We start from the raw sequence: 27,570 nt of genomic DNA on the forward strand, positions 1-27,570 counted from the left end.
GTTAGGTGGAGAAAGAAAATGGAAGGATAGGATCTGGGGGTTTTGGTATGTCAGACAGAGACAGCACGCATGCAATAAAGAAAGCCTGCTCAGATGAACATGCATTGAATTCTGTGTTCGTGTCTTTGACCACCAGATCACAACCCAACATTTATACAATATTTAAGTGAAACCTGTGCAATACCCATTGATATATCCAGTTTTTTGGAACCTCATCACACCTGCCATAAAGTTCTCTACACTGAATGTACACCTGGGGACCTCTTACTGCGAGGGAACAGCACTACCGCCACACTACCGTGCATGTTTAATACCTGCTTTAGTGCATTTCATCATGAAAAAATATCTTAGCATTCTACATTTTCAGAGAGTAGAAATATCATGAAGTGAATATATTCTGTGCGGTGATCGCTGCCTCTTAGTGTAAGAGGAAGTCAGTTTAAGAAGAGCGTAGCGATTAACAACTGGGTTGGGGAACACTTAACACAAAGCATTTAATATGCTACATAACTTATGATGGGGTTTGAGAAAATCTAGTAAATTAAACATTGATTTTTAGGATGAAGTTTAGTTTACGACATTCTACTTTAATGACAAAATAAACTACGAGAATAAAGTGGAAATGTCAACTTTAATCTAAACGTATAGTTATTTTTTTATTTCACTGTGTTCATAATTTGTTTTTCTTCACCGTGGCCCTAATACTGTATGATTCCATAGGGCTATACCACAAATAGTATTATAAATGCAAGTTGCAATTTTATTATTTATGTATATAGCTTAGCTTGAAGCAAGGTCCATATTAATGCAGTTTGCCTTAATGATGGTTCAGTTGGTAAAGATGTCATCACCAAGTTGCACTTGTTTTATTTTATTTTATTTTTATTTGATGAATACTGTGGGCTTGAAGTCTTGGAAGTGATAGTATTATTACTGGAAGTTGCACTATTATTTATTTTATTGTTATTATTTGTTTAAATTTTTTGCAGTTTAATGATGGTAAAGTGGTTTAAAAAGTCACTTTAACATGTCAGTGGACAGAGATTGTTAACATTAACAAAGTGTAGTTGGTTTACAAGAAATATTTACTATGTATTCCTTTTCTAAGACATTGTTCAGTGCAATACAACTTTTGACAAGCACCTCTGGATATTTTACTAAGTCTAAATGCCTCTTTGGATGGTTGAAAATATGTTGTCAAAATTTTAGTTTAAGTTAAAATAAAAAGGCTCTACTGTATATTTTGACTGCATCTGTCATGCAATGTGATTCCTTTTCTTCATTAGTGCCACCCCTTCTTTATGGGGCCATGCAAACCTGTATTAATACTTGTGTGCACATTAAAATGTTTTTTTGTACAATGTACAATTCTCATGACGGTGGAATAGGTTATTCGTAGCCAGTAATTGCAGTGGAAATGTGGTTAACATCCACTCATGCATGGGGAAAAAAATACCGTCCAGTACCGTGAAACCGGTATAATTTTGAAAAATACTGTGATACAGAATTTTGGTCATACCGCCCAGCACTACTCTCTGCCAATGTCAACAAGAAACTCTCCTGTTCTTATAATCCCTTTTTTAATTTCATTACCATCTGTCACTGAATGTAACTAATGTGCAAAAAGTTTTTTCACAGGTAAGCAGCTAGCCATTTAATTAAGTTGTAGAACTCAATGCTGAAAGTTCCCAGAGTCGTAAATATGCATTCCTGCCATCCTCTCTTTGGGAGTATGAAATGAAACCCTGAGTGATTCCTCACAAGATGCAAAGTGTGTCTCACAATCATCAGTTAATTGTGAATTATCATGCCATTATTATGCTTCCTCCAACTCCACAAGGTACTATATCATTTTCAAAGACAGTAGGATGTGTAAGCATCAGGTCGGCAAACTGTGTATACTCTACCAATGTTTAAAACTTTAAATGACAAAAAAACACAAAACTGTTTCACAATCACTTTATTAATATGTTTGAATTTTTTTTTTTTTTTTGTAAAATAAGTGATAAAGCATTATACATTTTCACGAATTTCCCATTAGCTGACATTTTCAGGACAAGGTCTAACCTGCATGCAATGCTGAGTTATGACCATCTGCAGGAATGGAAATTGTTTGTAACCAGGGACCCCCTTTTAACTGAAACATAAAGTTCTGAGTTTCTGGCTAAAATACAGTATTAGAAAGAAGAATTTATAATCAATTGGTTGATCACCTTAACTCCAATAATCTATTTGAGATCTACCAATCTGGCTTTAGGCGTTATCATGGTGTTGAGACTGCCCTCCTGAAAATATTCAATGACATCACCATTATTACTGACTAAGGTGGTACTGCCTTTGACACTATTGACCATGAGATGTTGCTTTTGTGGCTTGAACATTTTGTTGGGCTTAAAGGGGCTGCTCTGCTCTTAACTGGTTGAGGTCATAATATAACTGGTAGACACTTTTCAGTGACTTTAAATTCCTCTTTTTCGTCTACTGCTCCTCTTAAATGTGGTGTTCCTCAGAGATCCACTTTGGGTCATATTTTATTCTCTATATACTTTCACCCTATTGGAGCTATTTTTAGGAAATTTAACATTTCTTTTCACTGCTATGCTGATGATACACAGGTTTATATTCCCATCTGCAACTCTGCAATGAATCAACTGCACAACTGTCTTTTTGAACTAAGATCCTGGATAGCTAATACTTTTCTTGATCTGAATCCTAATAAAACGGAGGTGCTTATAGTGGGTCCATCAGCTAAAGCCCAAATTGGTCTTGGACTTCTCGGCTCTTTCTCTGTCTTTTGCAAACCTCAAGTCCGCAATCTTGGTGTTATCTTTGACAGTAACATCTCTTTTGAGAAACAGATTAATTCTGTAGTCAAGAGTTGATTTTTCCAGCTTAGTCTTTTAGGTAAGATCAAGCCTTTTTTATCTTCTAGGGATCTTGAGAAAGCTACTCATGCTTTTATCTTTTCTTGCCTTGATTACTGCAACTCGCTGTATTCTGGGATTAGCAAATCCCTGATACACAGGTTACAGTTGGTCCAGAATGTTGCCGCTTGCTTTCTGGTTGGGGCAAGAAAGTCTGAATCTGTTTCTCCAATATTAGCTTCTTTACACTGGCTGCCTGCCAGTTTTCGAATTGATTTTAAAATCTTGTTGCTAGTTTTTAAATCTTTACATGGACTTGCACCTCACTATTTATCTGAATTGTGTGCTTTACACCAGCCAACTAGAGTGCTTAGATCTTCTGGTCAGTTATCTCTTGTTGACCGTCTTAGCAAGTGTAAAACTAAGGGGGGCAGGGCTTTTGCGGCTGCTGCTCCTCACCTGTGGAACTCTTTACCTCATTACATAAAGGAGTCGTCTACAATTGAACTGTTCAAAACAAGATTAAAGACTCATTTCTATTCACTTGCTTTCCATGACCTTCAGTAATACAAATGGTTTCCTCATTGTGATTATGTAATCTTACTTCTATTTATTATTTATTTTATTTATGTTCATTTATTTTATTTCTATTCATGTTATTTATGTTAATTGTCTGTTTTTTTCTTCTTTTATTGTAAAGCACTTTGGTCACAGCATTCCTATGTTGTTTTAAATGTGCTATATAAATAAATTGACATTGACAATAAAGAGGAACAATAACCAGTGCAGGATAAGAGGGAAGTAGCAACATTATTAAGGTAGATCAACATTATTAAGGTAGATAAAGGGCAGAGGGGAGGGTTGTAAATCAGTAGCCAACATGTTTGAGTGCTGCTGTCACCTAAAACAGAAGAGCACTAGAAAGCGCTACTGTAGTGGCTTGTACTGATGCTGATTCCCCCATACAACTAGATGGTCAAATTCTTCTAAATGATTTAAAAATGATGTCATGAATAACATTATAGATTACCTTCCATATGTAATCTGACCACATCAGGGGCCCAGTTATTTTGCATCCTTCACATTACACTAAGGAAAGCATTGTGCCACATCCAGTATCATCTTTTTGTTTATGAAATTTTAAATACCAGGTGTCAACAATGCATTTAATGCTTAGCACATGCACTATTGCAAAAAGAATTTCTTAAGTAACTGTTACGTTTCAAGGTGGTATTCTCATTTGGAAAGTCTTCTTCTATTTCAAATCATATTTTTATTGCACACTAATTATTAACAATTGTAAAGCAGTAATAATTTAACTGAAAAGTTGAAAACAAATTTATAGTCAAATTTCCAGTTTCTAAAAGACTTGGTATTTGGAAATTTGCAATATAATCTGACTAAGGAGCTGTCACACTCATTCCCACTATCCTGAGTTGTTGGTATGATTTTTAGCACTCTCCAGTGAGTTATCTTTCAAATATTTGTTCAGTTATATTTAAGTAAACTGTTATGTGGTCTATTTGGTAAGTGACCATTTCTTGTTTTTTGAAGAGAGAGGAAAACATCTGATGAAAATTACAATAAGACTCATTAATATATCATGTAGAACTGGGAAACAGTATATATAAACTGCAATGATTAACCACTCCTAATACTACAGCAGTAGATGCCTTGTCTGATTTTTGTTGCTGTCCACAGAAATCCCAGTAAGATGTATGAAAACAAGAAGTTCTATGATATGAAATTATTATAAAACTCCCAGCTTTATTTTATAGCAACATTTATTTGAAATGATTGAATTTATCTAGAGAATGGGTTTCAGAACCAGACTTTGTTGTAAAAGTTGTCATTCCTCTGAGAAAGTAGACCAATGAGGAAGAGGCCCCTGCTGAGAGAGAAGATTACATTTAAATTACCATTTACAATTTACATGGTCCTGCAATTATACTTGCTGTTGAAATTCTGATACTAAAAGTGAGGAAAAGTGATTCCCTGCGCAATTAGCCCTTAGAGAGTGATCATGGCTACTTGCACAATTTCACGACGTGTTGCTTCACAGCAATGTCATGTTCTACAAGACAAACCTTCACATTGCTTCTCTGATATCTTTATTGTCATGTCAGTGGTCCTTTTAATTTGCCAGTAATTTCAACTGAAATTAGTTTGAATATTAGATAAGGAAGAGTAACAATATTAAAACATCAAGGTAACAGTATGTAGCACGTAAAAATAACATTAATTAGAAAGATAAAAAAACAGATATTGCAGAATCAGTCAGGGTTAAATGGTTTTAAACTTTCAAAAATAATGATTTTGCAAGGCATTAATGAAATGTCCCTGTGTTGCTATAATAAGTTAAAGAAATGCTAATGGAGATTATCTCTGATTTCAAAGACAGTGAATTAGCTTCTTCTCTGTATAGGAAACCGTCTCTTCAGTGCATGGTGGCTGCCAAATGAATCAACAACTAGTATGTTAAGAATGCAATACAATTTTGTATAAGAAAAGAAAAAGAAGAAAGGCTGTACATATGTTTGTATTATGTGTGCTTATTGCATGATGATTCACCTTTGTGATTTTGTACTTTATCTGTCCTTTTATTTATTTTTCCTATGCTTTCTTTGTAAATGTCTGGAGCACACAGTACATGTTAATGAAAGTGTGCTGTATACAACTGAACTGAACAGGTAAAGGTTATAGGCTCCTTCATACTTCAGTCCAAGAATGTTTTAGCCTGACAGGCATGTGCACATTGTAACTACATGTAAATAAATTACATGACAAACAAACAATTAGACTCCTGTTATGGACATGCCAGTTTTATAATGATTTGCAGGTGGTGATCAAGTTGTAAATGAATGACTTAATTCAAAATTAGTTATTTTTGTTCTGTATAACAGAAATATTAAAGGAGCTTGCAGGATAAATATTCACTCATGTATACATCAATTTCTGAACTTGCTTTAGGCATTACAAGCATGCAGAGTATATGTAGGAGCACACTGACACACAAACTCACACATGCACACGTTGGTGGTTAAAATCCAATCCACTGGTAGTGATAAGATTTGGAATTATCTCATGTTGTGAGTCATCAGACCAAATAACCAAGCAGTGCTCTTGACTATTGGAAAACATTTTTGTTGATTCTTTTTCTTCCACTTTATCAACATTTTCTATTTGCTGTGAAGTATGCTCTCCCTCCTAAGGTGCTTTATGGAGTGCATTGACTTAAATGGAAGGTTTGCACCCCAAAGGTGCTTACAAGTACTTCTTAGTCACATAACCACACATTCTGTGTCCAAAGCAGATGATTTTCGATTCATGAAGCCTTTATATGTATATACAAAGTGCAACTTTATAAATATTTTAATTTAACATCATAACATGACATATTTACATGCAGTGCTTGGATATGCACCACTAAGAGCACGAAGACTTCTCTTTTTAAACATTAATTTCTTATGGTTTTGTCAATAAATGTCATGCTTTTCTCCCTACCTTTATCTAAGAGTATATTTGGCATCCTCTCTTGTTCTTTCTTCAAATCACCTGATTAAAGGACAAAGTAATCACAAATTCATATGGTAATACTTCTTTTACATAGTGTGTTTTACAGAGCACACCTTCACAAGATGCTTTACAAAGCCAACAGTAATACAACTAAAGTCAAAAGCATAAAGTGCAGTGGAATTTATTATATGATAAAGCATAGGTAAATACACACTGGAAAGAGCTTACTATAAAAGAATTGAATAAAAAGTGTTTAGAAGTAGACTGTTGTCACACATGTGTGCATGGGAGGCAGCAAAAAGGGCTCAAAAGAAGGTAATTCCACACCAGTCCAGGGGGTGGCAGAGTGCTCTAATCCTGTCTCTTTTATCCCTGCAGACCAAACACAGGAAATTCTGCCTGAGCCCAAAACTGGAAGTGATGTCATCAGGCCCAGGCAGAATTTCCTGTGTTTGGTCTGCAGGGGTAAATGAGAAAGGATTAGAGCCCTTCTGCTGCCTACTATGCACATGTGTGACATGGTGCTAGTAATTCTTTCATTGATTAATTTCCTAAACCTGATTTTAAATTGAATGCAACTGGAACCTATCCAAGTAGTGTTACAGCAGTGGTTCTCAACCCGTGGGCCACGGACCAAAGGTGGGCCGTGACAGGGAATATGGTGGGCCGCGCTAAAGTCTTAAATTAGTACCAAAATTACACAAAAAGTCAGAGGAAACAAGAAAATAATCTGCATTTTTTTACGCATTGTTAGCGGCAGACCGTATGTACGGATGCAAGCTGCAGGATTTTAGGGCTTAGAGACGCTTTGTTTAATTTAGTTATTTTAGTACTTTAGTAGTAAGATCAAAATGCAGCTGTAGCCGTTAACACTGGCTGATGCAAGCGATGACGCAAGAGATTTAAGCAATAATAATTGAAATTTGACTGTCACACACTTTTTCGGTTAACCTTTTTATTGTTTAGAGTAGACTTAGATTACTTTAGGCTTGTAGAGAAGTTTAGACCCTAAAATGGATCGATTTTTGAAACTTAAGCCTTCGACTTCACACCAAGAAACTGATAGTAGTGGCAGCGAAAGCGGTTATGATCAAGACGACACTAAAGTTGTTACTTGTAAGAAAACTAAATATGCTCGAAAATATGATGTGGAATATATTAAATACGGTTTCATTCCATCAGCAAATGACCAAAATCTGCCGATGTGCGTTATTTGTTTACAAATCCTTTTCGAACGAAGCTATGAAGCCGACAAAATTGCGTTGTCATCTTACTACAAGACATCCAGATCTACAGAATAAAACCAAAGAATATTTTGAGCGTAAAGCCACGGAATACACTAAACAGAAGACAGTGTTAAAAACAAGAGTTACTCTCAACGAAAAAACTGTTAAAGCATCCTATTTGATTGCTCAGAGAATCGCAAAAGCAAAGAAACCACACACAATTGGAGAAGATCTTATCATGCCGGCTGCTCTTGAGATTTGCGGTGTATTGTTTGGCTCAGAATATGCTACAAAACTGAAAAGCATTCCCATCTCGAATGATACTGTCCGCAGAAGAATTTCTGAAATGTCGGGGGACATTGTCACGCAGTTAACTGAATGGTTGCAGTCTACTAAGTTTGCGATTCAATTAGATGAATCAACTGATATCACTGGCGAAGCACAGCTGCTTGTTTATGTTCGCTATTGTTGGCAAAATGTTATGGAAGAGGAATTTCTTTTTTGCAAGTCATTGCCATCAAGAACAACGGTGGATGAAATATTTTGTGTTATAAACGAATTTTTCACAACTTTTGGCCTGCAGTGGATGAACTGCATTGGTGTTTGCACTGACGGTGCTGCCACAATGAATGGTCGCAACAATGGTGTTGTAGCCCGCATAAAGTAAGTGTCGCCCGAAATTGCAGACACTCATTGCATGATCCATCGTGAAGCATTGGCTTCAAAGAATTTGCATGAAACTCTGGGATCCGTACTCGATGACTGTGTACGGATTGTAAACTTCATTAAAACTAGAACAGTGAACAGTCGATTATTTGCTCAACTTTGTATCAAGTCAGATGCAGAACACAAGCATCTCCTATTGCACTCGACTATTCGTTGGCTATCCAGAGGGAAAGTTCTCGCAAGGGTGTTTGAACTTTGTTTCGAATTGTTGCAGTTTTTGACCGAACACAATCTTGACCTGGCCGATAAGGTCGCAGATCCTGAGTGGCTTGCCATACTGGCATACCTTGCTGACATTTTTAGTCTTTTGAACAGTCTGAACACATCATTGCAGGGTAAAGATGCCAGTTTACTCAAGACATACGACAAAGTGGCAGCTTTTAAGAAGAAGCTACGACTTTGGCGCACGCGACTTGAAAGCAATTCACACAACATGTTTGTTATTTTGTGAATTTTTATAGAGAGCAATGAAGTCAACGGCGAGATGCTGAAACGGGTCACTGGTGTAATAAGACAGCATCTGACATCTCTTGGTGAATATTTTGACAAATACAGTAATCCCTCGCTATATCGCGCTTCGCCTTTCGCGGCTTCACTCTATCGCGGATTTTATATGTAAGCATATTTAAATATATATCGCGGATTTTTTGCTGGTTTGTGGATTTCTTGCTCAGTTCCTCAGCTTCCTCAGTTGGTTTGCCCAGTTGATTTCATACAAGGGACGCTATTGGCAGATGGCTGAGAAGCTACCCAACTTACTTTTCTCTCTCTCTGTCTTGCTCTGACATGCTCTGCTCCTGACTGAGGGGGTGTGAGCAGGGGGGCTGTTCGCACACCTAGACGATACCGACGCTCGTCTAAAAATGCTTTCACGTTGCTCCCTTCTGTGCAGCTGCTTCGTGAAGCGACATGCTGCACGGTGCTTCGCATACTTAAAAGCTCGAAGGGCACGTATTGATTTTTGATTGTTTGTTTTTCTCTGTCTCTCTCTCTCTTTCTCTGCTCCTGACGGAGGGGGTGTGAGCTGCTGCCTTCAACTGCTTTGTGCCGCGGTGCTTCGCATACTTAAAAGCCAAACAGCCCTATTGATTTGTTTGCTTTTCTCTCTCTCTCTCTCTCTCTGACATTCTGTGCTCCTGACGCGCACTCCTTTGAAAAGGAAGATATGTTTGCATTCTTTTAATTGTGAGACGGAACTGTCATCTCTGTCTTGTCATGGAGCACACTTTAAACTTTTGAAAAAGAGACAAATGTTTGTTTGCAGTGTTTGAATAAAGTTCCTGTTTCTCTACAACTTACTGTGTTTCTGCGCAAATCTGTGACCCAAGCATGACAATATAAAAATAACCATATAAACATATGGTTTCTACTTCGCGGATTTTCACCTTTCGCGGGGGGTTCTGGAACGCAACCCCCACGATCGAGGAGGGATTATTGTACTTTATGTCTGAAGACATTGAAGCTTTTGACTGGATTCGCAATCCTTTTCAGTGTGCATCCTCTGAATTAACCGGTCGTGCACAAGATGAATTAGCAGAGCTGTCAAGCGATTGCACATTACAAATCAAATTTGACGATCCTGATACGGATATCTCTTATTTTGGTGCATAGTTTCGCTTGAATATCCGTTGTTGTCAGCACTAGCGATGAAAGGTCTTATACCTTTTTCACCAACTTATTTGTGCGAGGTTTCATTTTCTGCATTGACTGCCATGAAAACAAAATATCGGTCAAGAATGAACATGGAGAATGATCTTCGAGTGTGTTTATCAAAAATTTCAGCCAGAATTGACATGCTATGTAAGCCCAAACAGCATCATCTTTGACAACTTTACTAATGTAAGTGAAAATAAAATAAACCAGATAATGATTATCGTTGACTCTCTATTTATTACTGTATTTGTGTAGCAAGTAATGAGCAACTAAACATGTAAAGAAAAAAATTACATAATACTGTATATTAGTAATATTTACCCCCAATTACTAAACGCATGAGCAATAAATTATATGCCAGCGAAGGTTAACATGTGGGCCACAAAAATGTTTGAATTGTTAATGTGGGCCTTGCGTAAACAGGGCCTGAGAACCACTGTGTTACAGTCAACATTCAAATCAACCCTATACTGGACACCAGTCCATTACAGGAAACACTTCCTCATACACTCTTACCCATTCAAACAGTTTTGGTTTAAAGTTATTTGTCAACCTAACCTGCCTGTTTCAAATTCAAGACAGAAAAACTGTTTTAATGATGATGATGATAAACAATTTTAAAAGAAACTCCATGCACCTACAAGAAATGAACATCAAAGACCAGGCAGCGGAGACTGTTGACAGGTGTAAATACAGTATCTAGGGAGAGTGATGGACTCAAAAGTGCTTTAAATGAGAATACAGAAGCCATCGGTTTAAGTCTTCTTCATGCGAGTGCTAATATTACGTCAATCTTTTATAAATCTTGGCTTTGTCTTGTAACAGCCTACCCCTTACCCAGCCGGCAGCTACACCTCCAAGACCTGTGGCCTGGATAATTTACTGAGGTTAAATCTAACTATCAAGCCGTACCTCTAACAAATTAAACTTTTCCCCCACAATCGACGGTGTAAATATAAGCACACAAAAGCAGGTATGTAAAATTAAACTGATTAAATGAAACAACAAGACAAATGCAAAAATAGAAAGATAAACATATATAAATATAAATATCCCTCCACCACATCAACAACGAGACACCCCCATATATAAATACAACAAAACCCTCCCTTGCCCCTGTAACATATAACAAACAACACGAATAGCAAAAAATGAATGATATACGGAATGATTGTGAACTTGAGTCCGGTTATAAAAACTGTCTTGAATACGGATGACTGAACTAGAGATAAATGCGTTGTTTGATTTTCCCGGAACTTGGAGCAACCCAACCCAAATGTGGTGGCCGGCTATGTCTGAAGAAGAGGTGGTCCGCCGCATCCTTAATGCCTGTAACCCACGGTTAGATGGGGGTCTCAGGGGGGTGGTGGGGTCGGTGGAAGACCTGGTAAAGGTGGGCTTGCAAGTGGAACGGGACTGGGGAAACTCAAAAACATACTGGAATAAAGTACAAGCCAGTACACGAGAAATCCAGCCCCTATAACCCCAGCGAGCCAAACCTTGCCGGTCGGAAGCTGATCTCGCCATCATGCAAGCGAGTACGTCCCTCCTGATCGTCCCAGTGAAGCTGCGGGGGTGGCAGGTGGATGCGGTGGTGGACACAGGGAGCCATCACACCTTAATCCGCTCAAACACATGGAAGAAGATTAGCCGACCGACAGACAACTTAACATCTGCTCCATCTGTCCGATTTGTATTGGCAGATGGGAGTGAACACAGGTCCCTGGGCAAAGTCCCCTTTAGGTACAGTGTACTCTCCACCACATGGGAAATGGATACATATGTCCTGGATGACCGGCACCTGTCCGTCCCGTTACTCCTTGGGCTGGATTCTTTAACCACCATGAGGATGACCATCCATCTCAGTCCCAGGGGGTATACGGTGCCGGGGGAAGGGGTATGGTTTCTACGTGGCAGTGAGGAGTGACGCAAGCACCTTGGCAGCAGCCCCTGTGGAGGAACAGCCCGAAGAGGTGAGGCCGGTGCTGAAGAAGTGGGCCGAGGTGTGGATTGAGAAATTAGGAGTCGCCCGTGGAGTTACCCATGTGGTCCACACCTCGGACGAAATTCCAGTAAGGCACCGAGCATACCGCGTTTCTCCACTAAAGAAGGGCATAATTAAAGAACACCTTGATCAAATGCTCGCCGAGGGAATAATCGAACCATCTTCCTCCTCCTGGGCGTCCCCTGTGGTCCTCGTGAAGAAGACAGATGACACCTATCGTTTCTGTGTGGACTACAGGGGGGTTAACGGAAAGACGAGCCTGGACGCATATCCCATGCCCCTGGTTCATGAGATTCTGGAGTCACTGCATGGAGCTGCAGTTTTCAGCACACTAGACCTCCGCAGTGGCTATTGGCAGGTGGCGATGGAGGAGGGGAGTAAGAGGAAGACGGCAGTCATCACCCCCGAAGGCTTGTTCCAGTTCAAAGTCATGCCTTTTGGGCTTAAAAATGCTGGGGCCACCTTCCAGCGGCTCATGGAACAAGTACTGAGGGGGTTGATTGGCAAGATCTGCTTTGTTTACATTGACGACGTCATTGTTTACTCCCCTTCTATTAAACAACATCTCCAGGTCTTGGACACCATCTTCCAACGATTTCATCAAGCGCACCTTACGCTGAACACGAAGAAATGTACCTTCATTGAACCCCACATACGCTTCCTCTGGCACATTCTTTCATCTGAGGGGGTCACTGTACACCCCGAGAAGACCTTAGCCATCCGAGACTACCCCACGCCCATGGATTTGAAATCTTTACAACGTTTCCTTGGGTTAGTGGGGTGGTATCATAAGTTCATTCCCAGGATGGCTGATATAGCGGCTCCCTTGAACTATTTAAGAAAAAAGGATATCCCGTGGGAGTGGACAACGGAGTGCCAGGACGTGGTCGAGCAACTAAAGAACCATCTTCAAGAGCCGCCTGTTCTGACCCAGCCAGATCCGCAGCTCACTTTCCAGGTACAAACAGATGCCAGCAACCTGGGGCTTGGCGCCGTGCTCACTCAGAGAATCCACCAGGCTGAACATGTCATCGCTTACGCCTCTCGAGCATTGCACAGAGCTGAGCTGAATTATTTGACGGCTGAAAAAGAGTGCTTGGCTGTCGTGTGGGCTGTGGAAAAATGGAGACACTATCTGGAGGGGGTTGAATTTGAAGTGTACACAGACCATCACGCTCTGACCTGGGTATTTAATCACCCGAAGACCTCCTCCCGTCTAACCAGGTGGGTACTCCGCCTCCAGAACTTTACGTTCAAGGTGACCTATCGGAAGGGCTGTGGCCTGCTGCTCTGTCCAGGGTGTCAGAGCCACCGGGGATGGTGTGTTTGGTGGAGGCAAAGAACATGGTCCTCCCTCTGCCAAGAAGCCTTGAAGACCTGGCTCAAACACAAGCCACCAGTCCATTCTGCCAGAACATCAGGGAGGGACTGGAGCAGCAGCGTACCAACCGGGTACACTTCGTGGACCTCCAGGGGGTTCTGTATAGGACCACTCCATCCTCCCTTGGGGGTCTGCAACACTAACTAGTGGTCCCGGAAGAGCTCATCCCCGACTTTCTGAGTTACTATCATGACAGTCCTTTAGGTGGTCACCTTGGAAGGACAAAAACTTTATTGAAGATCCTGGGGGTTGCGTGGTGGCCGTCTGTCCGGAAAGATGTTTGCCACCATTTGAAGAAGTGCTTAACCTGCCAGCAGCTCAAAAACCCACCTGGTAAACCGGCAGGATTTTTGCAATCGACAATTGCTGATGGACCGGGGGAGACTTTGGGAGTCGACTTGATGGGGCCATTTCCTGTTACCAGCTCGAGGAAAACCGTCCTGATGGTGGTGATCGATTATTTTTCAAAGTGGGTGGAGCTGTTTGCATTAACGGATGCTAAAACCAACAAGATATGCTCCACCCTGAAGAACGAAATCTTCACCCGCTGGGGGGTGCCGAAGAACATCGTCTCAGACCGGGGTCCGCAGTTCACGAGCTCTGTATTAGATGAACTTTATACAGCCTGGGGAGTGAAGAAAAACCTGACAACAGCTTACCATCCCCAGGCCAACATGACAGAGTGAGTGAACCAGACCCTGAAGAACATGATCACCTCCTATGTGGGTGAACGCCATCAGGATTGGGATAAATGGCTCCCGAGCTCCGGTTTGCCCTGAACACCACTGTGCATGAAGCCACAGATGAGACACCTGCTTTGGTTGCGCTGGGCAGACAGCTAAAGGGCCCGCTTGACCGACTCCTTCCCAGAGCCCCTAGTCCAGAAACCACCAGCTACAATAATTTATTTAAACTAGAGGAATTACGGCGGAGAATCCAACAGAGGTTGGTGAGTTCGACATCCAGACATGCCAAGTTGTACAATGCCCGGCGTAAGGAAGCGCACTTTCAGATGGGTGATTTGGTCTGGATTAGAGCTCACCATCTCTCGGATGCCAGTAAAAAGGTTCTCCGCCAAGCTAGCGCCTAAATGGTTAGGTCCAGCCAAAATCATTTCTCAAATGGGTCCAGTCAATTTCCAGATTCAAAGGGGTATCGGCACTGACTCCAAGCTAGACACAATCCATGTGGCCAATCTCAAGCCGTACTTCGGGCCTCCCTTGTCCAAGGGGGGGTGGGGGGGGGAATGTAGCGGGGCATACATAGTTAGTGTTGTGAAATGTCAGTACTGAGTGCGTCTGGTTTCCATTGTCCCGTTTGCTGTTTATGTGTGTGTATCAGTAAATGCCGTCCCCGTAAAGGGGGATGGATGATGGAAGAAGACCACAGCCTCTAACCTGGAAAACACCTGTTCACTATTAATCAATTGCAGCCGTCACAGGACTATTTAAGCCATCAGGAGGGAATAGCCGAAAAAGAAAGAGAGAGAGAGGAGAAAGGAGACCATTTGTTTTCAACCACGTATCAACGTACTTGCTGTTTTTTCACATCGCGCCTTTGCACCAGTTTGTTTTTCATTTTGCCGGACTGTCTTCCATCCTTCATCTGCTGAGACCCCGGGGTCGATTCGTCATCCACCATACGCCGAGGAATCACGGTGAGGTTGCTCCAAGTTCCGGGAAAATCAAAAAAACTGGTGCAAATTATCTAATTTTTATCTAATTTTAGCTTGGTAGATAGCAGCAAGTGGAATGTGTTTTTCAAATAATGTTTACAAAACTGCAGTAAATAATGCAGTTTTCTTTGCTTTTCTCTGTAAGACTCCTATGCCTGACTTACATTTTATAGTTTGTCTCTGGATATTTATATTAGAAAATAACCTTGTCTCACAGATCTAATATTTTAATTTGCAATATGTATTATGATTTTCTTTGTACAATCTAAGTATTTTATACTAACTGGCTTGGTCCACGATAAATTGCAAATCTAGTGATTAAATCTAAGTGTAGAATCATTAGCAGGAGTTTAATCTGCAAAGGTAATGCAGTATTCTCAACAGAGATCTATGCATCTACAGAAATTATTTAATTTCCTTATGCAATTTATTTTTGATTTTTTAGGGTCACAGATCCTTGTTGAATGAGATACATGTTTACAGTTGTTGATACCTGGCATCCTGTTACAACTGTTTTGTATACAGATGTTGAGTTTTACTGACCTTTTGTTTCTTTTTCTTCTGGCATCTACACCAAGTCTGAAAATGTTGGCTTATTTGGATTAATTAGCGCATCATAATTATGTATCACTTCCTTGTCTATTGCAAGGTTTCTTTTTGGTTGTATTTGATCTCCTTGTATGCTTTCCTAAAGCTTCTCTTTCTAATGTTGCTATTCGGATAATTAATTTTGTTGAGCTTGAAGCATTCTCTCTGCATTGCTTTTTTACCTTTTATCTTTATTTATATTTGATGTAATTGATTCCTTAAATATGATTGATTAAAAAAAAAAAACTGTTTTACTTGAATTTCAGGAAAACTGGTTTTATTTGATAGATTCCATTAATTGTTGTAGCACAACTGCTTTCACTTGAAAGCAAGCTTCTTTTAATTGTAGTCACCAGACAGATGGAAATCAACATATACAGTATTTATATTCATATAAAATGTTTCAGCACAGAGAATTTACTATAAATTTCTTAATATCAGTGCTAATGTTTGTGATGCAGCTCTGGTGGAATGAAAAATACGTTACATTTTGTTACTACATGCATTTCAAAATACATTCCAGTTGATGCTGCACTGCTAATGTTAGCACTTACTTACTTTTAACAGTGTGTAACTGCCAAATGGACAGAAATCTGCTTATACAGTGTATAGCTAAAGATGTACACTACTAGTCAGAAGTTTGTAATCGCCCAAACTTTTTGATTAAGATACATTAAATTGATTTAATTTTAACATACAGCCATCACTAGCATTTCTAATAGCTATTACTGCTTGAAATGACTGATATTTAATTTATTATTCACATATGACTGCAAACAACAACAGAAATTCTTTCAGTGTCCTAATGATAAGCTCCCTTAACTTATCCTTAATTAGGTATGTTTACATGCTAATTGCTTATTAGAAAAAACATTGTAATTGTGATATCACTGCTAAAACCTGTTGTTCTGTTCACTTCGGTTGAAAGGCACTGTCACTCCTAATATTCAGTTCTGGGTGGTTTTTTTTTCTCTTCTCAAATAAAGGTTATTCCTTGTGACAGATTGCCAAGAACTGTAACATTTCTTTCAAAGATGTCTATCATTGTCTTGAGAGAAGAGTGCAAAGGCACTGCACACTCTAATGTACTTCATCTCTTATGTAGTACCTTGCAACCCAAATGAAAAGAACAATAGGTTTCAACAGGGCTAATGCAATTACATTAGCTTCATGTAGGACACTGAAGGAATAGCTACTGAAAAAAAATAAATATATGCAAATGATTAATAATATATAAATTATTTTAAAGGTATCTTGATAAAAAAAATGTATTGATTTCTATCAAAAACATAAAAATTTCTGGGTGATTCCAAACTTTTGACTGGTAGTATATATCAATATAGCAAAAACAGAGCAATTTTGCCACTTGAAGACATTATAAATATATTTCACAGGGACTCATTGATTGAAAGAATGATACTGGTAAAACTGAATAAAGTCCCCCAACCCCCCACCCCCCCATAAGCCAGGTAAGTGACATGCAGCATTTTATATAGGCATGCTACTCAACAGATGGCAGTAGTTAGCTGTAAATCTCAAGTTTTACCATCTAAAGGACTATAAATATGTGAGGTAAGGGAAAAATTGGATTATGTGTACTGTATATTGATAATCACAAATCACAGGCAGTAATATGTTGTGGTACAGTAATTTTACTTTTCGGTTAGATATCATACTACAAACTAAAATCTGCTATCTGTCCTTGATGGAGGAGTTTGGTTAAAATAACCATGATATTTTGGCACTGGTACTTTTGGAAATCTATCAAACCTCAGTTTAAAATGTTTAAATTTTCCCGAAAAAATTTCTAATCAAAAGGAGTCTAGGTGAAAGTTATGTAAGTAACCACACAGACACGCACACACTTATCATGAAATCTGCTTGCATATTTGCATAATGTGTATTTGTTGTTTTCAGCTTGGTCTTGATATTTTTGTTACAGTTTAGTATGCTTAGCTTTTTTTTTTCTTCTTTTCCTCCTCGTTTTCTTTCTGGAGCCTGAATTCAGACCACATCTCTCATGGTCATCTGGAAACACACTTTTTTCCCTCAGGGATAATCTTCCATAGTTTTTCTAATCTTTTCTTTCTTTCATACGTAGGACAGAAAAAATTACTTTTCGTCTTTCATCATCAGAAGTATATAATAAGGTATCATTGCATATTTAACATTGCTCATTAACCACATCATTTCATTTGTTCTCTCCCACAGGGCATACTTCTAAAGAGAAGTGGCAAGTCTTTGAACAAAGAGTGGAAAAAAAAATATGTGACCCTCTGTGACAATGGAGTTCTAACCTATCACCCCAGTTTACATGTAAGTTAGCCCATTTCCATTCAAAAGAATATGTATGTGTTATAATTCAGTGTTACAATTGCATTTAATTCTTATATCAAAATATATTGTTTAAAAATGTATTTTCATCTTTTACATTCTCCAAACACACAACTTCCTTGAAAATATTTGAAGAATATTTTTTGTATTTGGTTTCAAATTCAGATGTTATTTATATTTCGTAATCTTTGCCTTACCATGGATTAATACCATGTACATTGTTGGTTTCTACCTTGCACATTATGCTGCTGACATAGGTTTCAGGTTTCGGGCCCTTACAGCCCTGAACTAGTTTAAACCAGTTTCTAATTCTGTTTGCCCACAGGTTTCATAATGATGTTATGGCTTTTCAGTCAATATTACATTGATATATGCCATCTGTTTCCTAACCACCATTACTTAAAAACCAAGAGTTACCCTTTCCTATGACTGCAAATGTCCAACATCCACATTTTGAGCAAAAATAAATACATTGGTTGGCATTAATTCCACAAAGTTTCCATTAAATGGTCTAAATTAAATCCATTTAGCTTGCTATTCAAGCAGCACATTAAAAGAAGCTTTATTTCAAAACATGTTACCATCTCTCTATTATAAAAAAAAATCTTGGGAGGGAGACTAGTGAGACGAGACATGATCTTCTTGGAAGACAATTTGACGTACCGCGAGAGACACTTTAACATCATGTAAGACAAGACAGTGAGACAACATTTAAAACAAGTTCACGGACATCTAACCTAGTAGTTGTTGGAATGCTTTTGGCAGACACACTTCATGTGCTCCCAGCTCTTAAAACAACGACAAGCAGAACACGCATCTCTCCAGGAGCAGCATCAGCAAGCCAGCAGATGATCCGACCAATTCTCCTTAGCGTGTGTTCAGCACACCCCCCCCCCCCACCCCCGCAAGCAGCAGAGATGCAAAATGGCAAAAGGACAGCTGCTGTACAGGCTTTTAAATGACAGACAAGCAGCACGATAAGCAGCAACATGCCAGCAGATGATCTGATGGTATCTCCTTAGCGTGCGTTCAGCTGCCCCCCTTCACAACACGAGCAGCATTATACGTCCTGCAAGAAAGAGATTTAACCACGCCCGGGACCAGAAATAAAGGACAAGTACAGTATTGTTTTTACAAAAGTTTTAAAGTAAAAGTGAAAATAATGCATATGTAACAATTCCCATGAAAATAACAATCTCTTTAAATTATATATCCGGTAAACCAAACCCTGGGGTGGGCGAGCAGGGGGCAGAGTCCCCTAGTTTTTTAAAAGAAATTGTGCATACCTTTTCAGAGAATGTACTGTTTGTTCTTTTCTGGGTTGTAGGTACCCCACCTGACAACATTAGGTGTGATTCATTAACCAAACCTAGATGGAAGCCAGTCTATTGCAAGGAACATTATTGCACATAATTACACTGACTCATACAAGGGTCTATTGAGAGTCACCATTAACCCAGTAGTATCCACATTTTTTTTTTTCTTCAAAGGCGCCACATTGGTGAGAGTGAAAAGGAGAGCCAGATGGGGGAAAAGTTGCATAAACATCACTTATACAAATATGTTGTGTTTACTTTACCCCCAAAACACAATTTTTGACTTACATACATGTACTAGAGTCCATATAACATGCTCATGTTGCAGTAAACATCAGCTAAAATTTATTTAGGCCTATCTTTATGTTGAAACCATTAAGCCTAAATGTTAAGAGCAGAGGTGTACGAACATCTGCGTGACAGTAAGAGTTATAATTTTAGTCTGAGGAAATTCCTATAAGTCACTACAGATGTGCCTTTGCAAGTGTGATCTTATGTTTGGTCTTTGACATATGCATTTGTACTGACAACACGAAAAAAAAAATCTTTTCCACAAACTGTTTAGGAAGGTGACCAACACCCTTTGTGAGTTCATCTTTTAGACTGTTGTTCATTTAATGTTTAATAATTTCATATTCCAGTTTAGCAGACTTGACAGAACAGAGCTGAGTGATGCCTGATGTTGGGGGATAACAGTCCTATGAAAGAGGTTATGAGTGAAACTGAAAAGTCCTAGGTACTCCATCACAACCTGTAATCTGTATTTAAACTAACTCCTCTACTCCTTCAACACTTCTACAACTACACTATACAGTAGTTGAAATGCTTCACCAGTTCTGGATTAACTGTGGCCACTGCTCTTAGTTTTGTAAAGTGAGCGAGTTTTAAATACACTAGTTGTGTATACTGCTATAATTTACTTTAGGACTGTTTGTGTTACACACAACACAGTATCTGGATGTTCCCATCTTCCTGGATAATCAAGATTCAAAATATTCAGGCTGCAGGTGATATCAGTCTAAAAGGTAAATCTGACTTGTTTTTCCATTTGCAGCAAAAACGTATATACAGTAATGCTTGTGATTGACAGTGGGGTTAGGAGAGCAGGATTCCCATGAACGTGTAAATCCGCAAATGCATTTTGTGTCCATGATTGCTGCATATTTAAAGTTTATTACATTAAATAAGATGTAAAAGTTGTGAGCAACGTGAGATAGAATGATTGCTGCACAATCAAATCTTGGCTGTAACTTTTTACAAAGTTTAACTTATAATAAATTTGTGTGTATTTTTATGGTAGAAAACAAAAATAATTAATATTACATATGCAAAAAAATCCAACAACATCCAACAAAACGATAAACACTTGCAACATAGCCCAATTTCACAGATGCAGACGATGGTGGTGTAGTTATGAAATCACCAGTGAACAGCCTCCTGAAAGTTGTGCAACATATTGTCCTACCATGATGCTGACGTATGTGAAGATTTGTAGAAGTTGGGAGCACTTTCAGAAGAAGACATTTTCCAACCCAGATGAGGTCACATGAACAACCTGGCACAGAACAAGAACATATATCCAGAGAAAACTATTATCTGACAAGTGTAATTGTAATCCAGTTGTACAGTGAACCGTTGAAATAAAAACACACCACCCATTGCAATCTTGTCGATTTGTTATGAATCACTTTTAAAAGTAAAGCCCTCATCATCCACCCAGCAGCCCTTTCAGCAACTGCTGAAGCTGCCTAATAACGCAGCACTCCCAGGGTTGCTGGGATTTGCAGTCCATTTAAGTAGCGGTGCTACAGCGTTGTCTGTGGTTTTCTGCAATAGTTTGTAAAACTCGCAAAGTAACTTCCATTTAATTATCGATGACAAACCTGCAAATATGCGGATCTGCAAATCATAAGTCCAATATCCCTAAAGATATATATCTGCCAAAAACTACCATCTCACTTAATTATAAATGACATACTGCTTGAAGAACTTGCATGCAAAGATCACAGGAAACCATTTCATGAAATAAAAACTAGTCTATAAGCAGTTATAGATTTTTTTGCTCACCCATGAGAATGCTGAAAATACTTGTTTGCTGTCATTGAGTTTAGAGAGAGAGTATTTATTTGAATAATTAAACTACTGTTTGCAAAGTTGTTGAAATATTTTAAGCCCAGTTAACTGGAGAACAGTGAAAGCTTGGCAAACTGCATACTGTATAACTAGAAAGTTGTGCAGTGAGTAACAAGGCCATGGGTTTGATGGATTGGTAAAAAAAAAAAAAAAATGACATTCATCCATATTTACTTCATAGATCAGTCCTTTCAGATACATTTCCAGTATGCAAAAAACTTCAGTCTGTTGAAATAAGTACTTAAAAATTTTACATTCTGAAGCTAATCTATATTATATCTGTCCACTTTTGTGACTGGGAAAACATTAACTGATGAACATTGTTTAAATAATGAATCCAACAGACATCTTATCTCTATCTATGGAAGTTAAAGGTTAATTCACCCTCTGTTTGCACATTAAATAAACATTAAGTATATTAAACATAAAGGAATTCAAACACGGAGTTATTTGTAATATAAATAAGTCACGAAAGGCCTTCTGGATAGTATAGCTCCACAGACCATCTGTTTTACAGCCAATTTGCTCTGGACAAAATTAAGCTGAGTAACAACTGTTTTCAAACTTTACATTGTGGAATCTGTAATGCAAGTGACTCTTAGATTCTAAGACTTGCAACCAATGTGGTTAATCATGTTTAACAGAATCCGGTTGTGCATTGTTACGTAACAGGGTAAAAAACTGCCTCATTATTCCCTAAGTGATTAAGTGATTTATAATATACATAGATTATGCACTCAGTCTATAGAATTTGATCCTTCAACTTTGTGAGTTTAGGGCAACATTTTCACACTTCTTTAATAATTATGTCCATTATCAACTCTCCAGCACAATCCCTTAAGAGGAGTTGTGACAAATACTACCAGACGTATTCTCGAGCTGAAGAATATATGGAGATTGAAGGAGTAGAACACATTGTTATGTGCACATTTAAACCTAAAATGGGATATACAAAAAAATACAATACACACCATCTAAGTAAGATACCATTTTATTACATATATTATATTGTGCTTTTTCATTAATTAAATGTTGTATGGAAACAATTGTGTGGAAATGTGCTGCAGAATGATGCGGTACAGTGTGACCTTTATATTTTGATTTGTTATTGCTTGTAAAGCACTAAAAATGAGTCAACCTTGATGAGCTTCACCTTGCTGAACCGCCTTTTCTCAAAGGTTTCCTTATACTGTTTATTCTTTGTCACTTCTATTCACATAAACATTTAGTGAAGGGAAATTCATATCATTTATGCTAATTAACTGCACTGGAGGGCATTTCTTTACTTTAGTATGTCAAGAAAAACATTTATGGTGGGAAGAAATGTAGCCACACTTTTGTTTTCTAGCTGTTTCGGGATCTAATTAGGAAATGATTAACTTCAGTCTAGGAAGGATGCTAGTGTTGTTTTAGCTGTAGGGATCAGTGGTGCTGTAACCTAAGGATAAACACCCTCAGAAAGTCCTTGCTTTTGAAAGTGAGAAAATATTGAATAAACAGCATTTTCAAAGACTATTCATTTTCTACTATTAAACTTATATTAATATCTTTAAACAATTGTTCATAATTAAGTAAAGCATTTCACACAGGAGGTAGAAGGTTCAGTAAGGTCCTTTAATAAAAATACATCTTTATTTTTTAATATTGTCCTTGTCATACAGATTATGATTTTTGCTCCATTTTTATGTAATGTATAGCAAATGCAAGACTAAATATATAGTACTGATATAGTATGTAAAGCAAAGTCATACAGTGCATCCGGAAAGTATTCACAGCGCATCACCTTTTTCCACATTTTGTTATGTTACAGCCTTATTCCAGAATGGATTACATTCATTTTTTTTCCTCAGAATTCTACACACAACACCCCATAATGACAACATGAAAAAAGTTTACTTGAGATTTTTGCAAATTTATTAAAAATAAAAAAATTGAGAAAGCACATGTACATAAGTATTCACAGCCTTTGCCATGAAGCTCAAAATTGAGCTCAGGTGCATCATGTTTCCCCTGATCATCCTTGAGATGTTTCTGCAGCTTAATTAGAGTCCACCTGTGGTAAATTCAGTTGATTGGACATGATTTGGAAAGGCACACACCTGTCTCTATAAGGTCCCACAGTTGACAGTTCATGTCAGGGCACAAACCAAGCATGAAGTCAAAGGAATTGTCTGTAGACCTCTGAGATAGGATTGTCTCGAGGCACAAATCTGGGGAAGGTTACAGAAAAATTTCTGCTGCTTTGAAGGTCCCAATGAGCACAGTGGGCTCCATCTTCCGAAAGTGGAAGAAGGACTCTTCCTAGAGCTGGCCGGCCATCTAAACTGAGCGATCGGGGGAGAAGGGCCTTAGTCAGGGAGGTGACCAAGAACCCGATGGTCACTCTGTCAGAGCCCCAGAGGTCCTCTGTGGACAGAGGAGAACCTTCCAGAAGGACAACCATCTCTGCAGCAATCCACCAATCAGGCCTGTATGATAGAGTGGCCAGACGGAAGCCACTCCTTAGTAAAAGGCACATGGCAGCCCGCCTGGAGTTTGCCAAAAGGCACCTGAAGGACTCTCAGACCATGAGAAAGAAAATTCTCTGGTCTGATGAGACAAAGATTGAACTCTTTGGTGTGAATGCCAGGCGTCACATTTGGAGGAAACCAGGCACCGCTCATCACCAGGCCAATACCATCCCTACAGTGAAGCATGGTGGTGGCAGCAGCATCATGCTGTGGAGATGTTTTTCAGCGGCAGGAAATGGGAGACTAGTCAGGATAAAGGGAAAGATGACTGCAGCAATGTACAGAGACATCCTGGATGAAAACCTGCTCCAGAGCGCTCTTGACCTCAGACTGGGGCGACGGTTCATCTTTCAGCAGGACAACGACCCTAAGCACACAGCCAAGATATCAAAGGAGTGGCTTCAGGACAACTCTGTGAATGTCCTTGAGTAGCCCAGCCAGAGCCCAGACTTGAATCCGATTGAACATCTCCGGAGAGATCTTAAAATGGCTGTGCACCGACGCTTCCCATCCAACCTGATGGAGCTTGAGAGGTGCTGTAAAGAGGAATGGGCGAAACTGGCCAAGGATAGGTGTGCCAAGCTTGTGGCATCATATTCAAAAAGACTTGAGGCTTTAATTGCTGCCAAAGGTGCATCAACAAAGTATTGAGCAAAGGCTGTGAATACTTATGTACACGTGATTTCTCAGTTTTTTTATTTTTAATAAATTTGCAAAAACCTCAAGTAAACTTTTTTCACATTGTCATTATGGGGTGTTGTGTGTAGAATTCTGAGGAAAAAAATGAATTTAATTCATTTTGGAATAAGGCTGTAACATAACAAAATGTGGAAAAAGTGATGCGCTGTAAACACTTTCCGGATGCACTGTATATAACAATTCATTATCTAAGCCTTTTGGACTTGCTGTTAAACCCTTGGTTATTTTGCATGTTTATTCTAAAAACATTGTAATTAAGAACCAATAACAATTTAAATATACATTTTACATTTTTGTGGAACTACCTTCAGGGTATGATAATAATGTAATGATAGTAGAGGGGCAACCTTATTTATTTTACTTCTTTTTATTATTATATTTTTTGACATTTCTCATCTAGTAGAATACATCTTCCATTGATTTCAGACCTCTCAATTTTCAGGAATCTCTTACTGTAACTATAGGTGAATCTTTTTTATAGCTACAGTATTTGTGTACTTATTTGTTTCTTTGATTTTTACTGGGCTTTATCACACTGGAATATGAACTACTTTTTTAATTCAGGAAGTACATCTGTGTCATAATTCCTACTAGCAACAAAGCAGTCTATATCCTTCGTTGTCTGAAATGTTTCCACATGTTTAGCCATTCCTTACATATTGTTCACCCTACTACTTGATCGTAAGGACCAACATGTCAAAAATAAGTCCTCAAATCCTAGAGCTGGATTCTGGTGCTGCCCCATTTGGATTCAGACTAATATTGTACACCAGACTAAAAATAAACATAAAGAGAAAAGAGTATTCATGCAACTTACTCTAATTTAAATATTTAATGAGCTGAGTTTTTCTCTTATATTCATGAGCATGATGATACTTTTTTGACTTAAAAAAGACACTTCCATTTTAGTTCAGTTGTTAATGTGAAAACTAATTATATTATACACTGGTGACAAAAAAAAGTAAGTTATAATTAAATTTTACTGAGGAGAGACAATACAGTCATATGAAAAAGTTTGGGAACCCCTCTCAGCCTGCATAATAATTTACTTTCAACAAAAAAAGATAACAGTGGTATGTCTCATTTCCTAGGAACATCGGAGTACTGGGGTGTTTTCCGAACAAAGATTTTTAGTGAAGCAGTATTTAGTTGTATGAAGTTAAATCAAATGTGAAAAACTGGCTGTGCAAAAATTTGGGTACCCTTGTAATTTTGCTGATTTGAATGCATGTAACCACTCAATACTGATTACTTGCAACACCAAATTGGTTGGATTAGCTTGTTAAGCCTTGAACTTCATAGACAGGTGTGTCCAATCGTAAGAAAATGTATTTAAGGTGGTCTATTGCAAGTTGTGCTTCCCTTTGACTCTCCTCTGAAGAGTGACAGCATGGGATCCTCAAAGCAACTCTCAAAAGATCTGAAAACAAAGATTATTCAATATCATGGTTTAGGGGAAGGCTATAAAAAGCTATCTCAGAGGTTTAAACTGTCAGTTTCAACTGTAAGGAATGTAATCAGGAAATGGAAGGCCACAGGCACAGTTGCTGTTAAACCCAGGTCTGGCAGGCCAAGAAAAATACAGGAGCGACATATGCGTAGGATTGTGAGAATGGTTACAGACAACCCACAGATCACCTCGAAAGACCTGCAAGAACATCTTGCTGCAGATGGTGTATCTGTACATCGTTCTACAATTCAGCACAATTTGCACAAAGAACATCTCTATGGCAGGGTGATGAGAAAGAAGCCCTTTCTGCACTCATGCCACAAACAGAGTCACCTGTTGTATGCAAATGCTTATTTAGACAAGCCAGATTCATTTTGGAACAAAGTGCTTTTGATTGATGAGACAAAAATTGAGTTATTTGGTCATAACAAAAAGCATTTTGCATGGCGGAAGAAGAACACAGCATTCCAAGAAAAACACCTGCTACCTACTGTCAAAATGTGGTGGAGGTTCCATCATGCTGTTCTGTTGTGTGGCTAGTTCAGGGACTGGGGCCCTTGTTAAAGTCGAGGGTCAGATGAATTCAACCCAATATCAACAAATTCTTCAGGATAATGTTCAAGCATCAGTCACAAAATTGAAGTTACGCAGGGGTTGGATATTCCAACAAGACAATGACCCAAAACACAGTTCGAAATCTATAAAGGCGTTCATGCAGAGGGAGAAGTACAATGTTCTGGAATGGCCATCACAGTCCCCTGACTTGAATATCATCGAAAATCTATGGGATGATTTGAAGCAGGCTGTCCATGCTCAGCAGCCATCAAATTTAACTGGAGAGATTTTGTATGGAAGAATGGTCAAAAATACCTCCTTCCAGAATCCAGACACTCATCAAAGGCTATAGGAGGCGTCTAGAGGTTGTTATATTTGCAAAAGGAGGCTCAACTAAGTATTGGTGTAATATCTCTGTCGGGGTACCCAAATTTACGCACCTGTCTAATTTTGTTATGATGCTTATTGCATATTTTCTGTTAATCCAATAAACTTAATGTCACTGCTGAAATACTACCTTTTCCATAATGTATGTTATTTTGTAGTATAGCGGGTCCACAGCTCTCAGCAAAGGCCAGTTTTTAAAATAAATAATCCCCGCGCTCGCGGCTTAGCGAGGAAGTGTGGTAGTTGTGGCTAAAGCGGGTCTCAGGGCGATCTGCGGTGTGGGCGTTTCTCACCTAAGTGCCCAGGTGAGAGACTGCCCACATCCGTGATTGTTCCTGAGACTGCTAATGTGCTGCAGCTGCTATGCCCTCTCGACAAAAATAGAAGTGCAAGCTGGCTAGAAGGGATGGAGAAAAGAAAATGAGGAAAGGAAAGACGGAAGTTGCTGGAGTGCACGGAGCAGGAGAAAGCCGATGAGAGAGACAGAGAGAGAGAGCGCGTGAAGGCGAATGAGCGAGTGCAGCTGGACTGTGGGCCCTAGCGAAGTGTGTA

At 38.9% G+C, this 27,570-nt stretch overlaps 1 protein-coding gene across 2 annotated transcripts in view; it reads left to right on the forward strand.

Moving 5' to 3' along the window:
- agap3 (ArfGAP with GTPase domain, ankyrin repeat and PH domain 3) overlaps positions 1-27,570 on the forward strand; it is a 1,735,421-nt gene that overhangs the window by 1,486,079 nt on the left and 221,772 nt on the right. For both annotated transcript variants that reach the window (XM_028803882.2, XM_028803880.2), the window contains exon 10: positions 17,846-17,950. In XM_028803882.2, coding sequence (XP_028659715.1) covers positions 17,846-17,950 — 105 coding nt within the window. The remainder of the gene's footprint in view (positions 1-17,845; positions 17,951-27,570) is intronic.

This window comes from Erpetoichthys calabaricus, chromosome 6 (genome assembly GCF_900747795.2).
Source record: "Erpetoichthys calabaricus chromosome 6, fErpCal1.3, whole genome shotgun sequence".
Lineage (NCBI taxonomy): Eukaryota > Metazoa > Chordata > Cladistia > Polypteriformes > Polypteridae > Erpetoichthys > Erpetoichthys calabaricus.